General features: G+C 32.9%; 1 protein-coding gene across 3 annotated transcripts in view; it reads right to left on the bottom strand.

Moving 5' to 3' along the window:
* Positions 1-3: 3 nt before the first annotated feature.
* The window catches only part of LOC106942119 (uncharacterized), a 7,481-nt gene continuing 6,415 nt past the window's right edge, over positions 4-1,069 (bottom strand). For all 3 annotated transcript variants that reach the window (XM_015025299.1, XM_015025298.1, XM_015025297.1), the window contains one exon: positions 4-847. In XM_015025299.1, coding sequence (XP_014880785.1) covers positions 633-847 — 215 coding nt within the window. In that variant the 3' untranslated portion in view covers positions 4-632. The remainder of the gene's footprint in view (positions 848-1,069) is intronic.

The following is a 1,069-nucleotide window of genomic DNA, read 5'->3' on the forward strand; positions in this document are numbered from 1 at the left end:
AAATGAAACAGCAGATTCTTCAGTTTTATTCTGTGATGTTTTTGTCTCACAGTGAAGGTGTAGAAATCAAACCAATGAACATTAAACATGACACTTATTGGTGATATGTTCCAGTAACAACATCTGCAATGAAAATTCATACAATCAGATCTCATCCTCTTAATCTGATAGAAATACATTTATTTCCACCTTTTCTATTTCCTTAATCTGCATAACATTCAAAGTTTCTCAGTATGATGTTGAGAAAAAAACTGACTGCAGTCTTACAGCATGAAGTTGACTGTTGAACAAACCCAGAACAGAAAATGTCCTGTACATCTGTTTGTCTTCTGTTATTGTTTTCTTTTATTTTTACCGATTAGTTTCAGCCCTGAAACTTAGGTGAAATAAAAAAAACTTGTAGTTTGCTGTAAAATACATTCTGTAAGAGTGAAACATATTCAGAAAAAAACAGAACTGAAAACAACTGGAAGAAAAATTATTTGTTTGCAGTCAGAAACTCAGTAATTCTAAGTTTTTCCTCCTTATTCCATTAGTAATTGATGACATGCAATTATGGTATCTGCAGAAATGTATTTGAGATAAGAAAATAATTAAAACAAGACTGATATACCACAAAAAGCAAACGTTATCTATTGCTCGTAGGTTTGCAGATTTTTTTCAATGTCCTTGATTGCCATGGCATTTTGATTACATCTCAGCAGTCCTTTTTCAGTCTCATGGTAAAAAACATGGACATAAAACACATTTTTCAGCATTTCTAAGCAGTCACATCCTGCAGTGGAATAGTCCGGGTCTCTGGTGTGATGCATCAGAACCAGAATGAATGGTTTACCAGATGATGAGACTGGAAAACAAAAAAATATATATATAAAGTAGTCATCATGAAGAGTTAAGTTCATCAACAGAAAATAAACTTCTCTCAGTTTAAATCCTGAAATGTGAATCGGAACAAATTAAATCCTGGCCTCCAACACTAGTCTGAACCAAGAAATGGATCAAACTCTAAAACTGTGACGTTTAAAAGTTCTGTTGTTACAAGTCAAAGAGGATCTTCACTTTTCACTTT

This window comes from Poecilia latipinna, unplaced genomic scaffold (genome assembly GCF_001443285.1).
Source record: "Poecilia latipinna isolate Pla-1442-1.1 unplaced genomic scaffold, P_latipinna-1.0 Scaffold4050, whole genome shotgun sequence".
Lineage (NCBI taxonomy): Eukaryota > Metazoa > Chordata > Actinopteri > Cyprinodontiformes > Poeciliidae > Poecilia > Poecilia latipinna.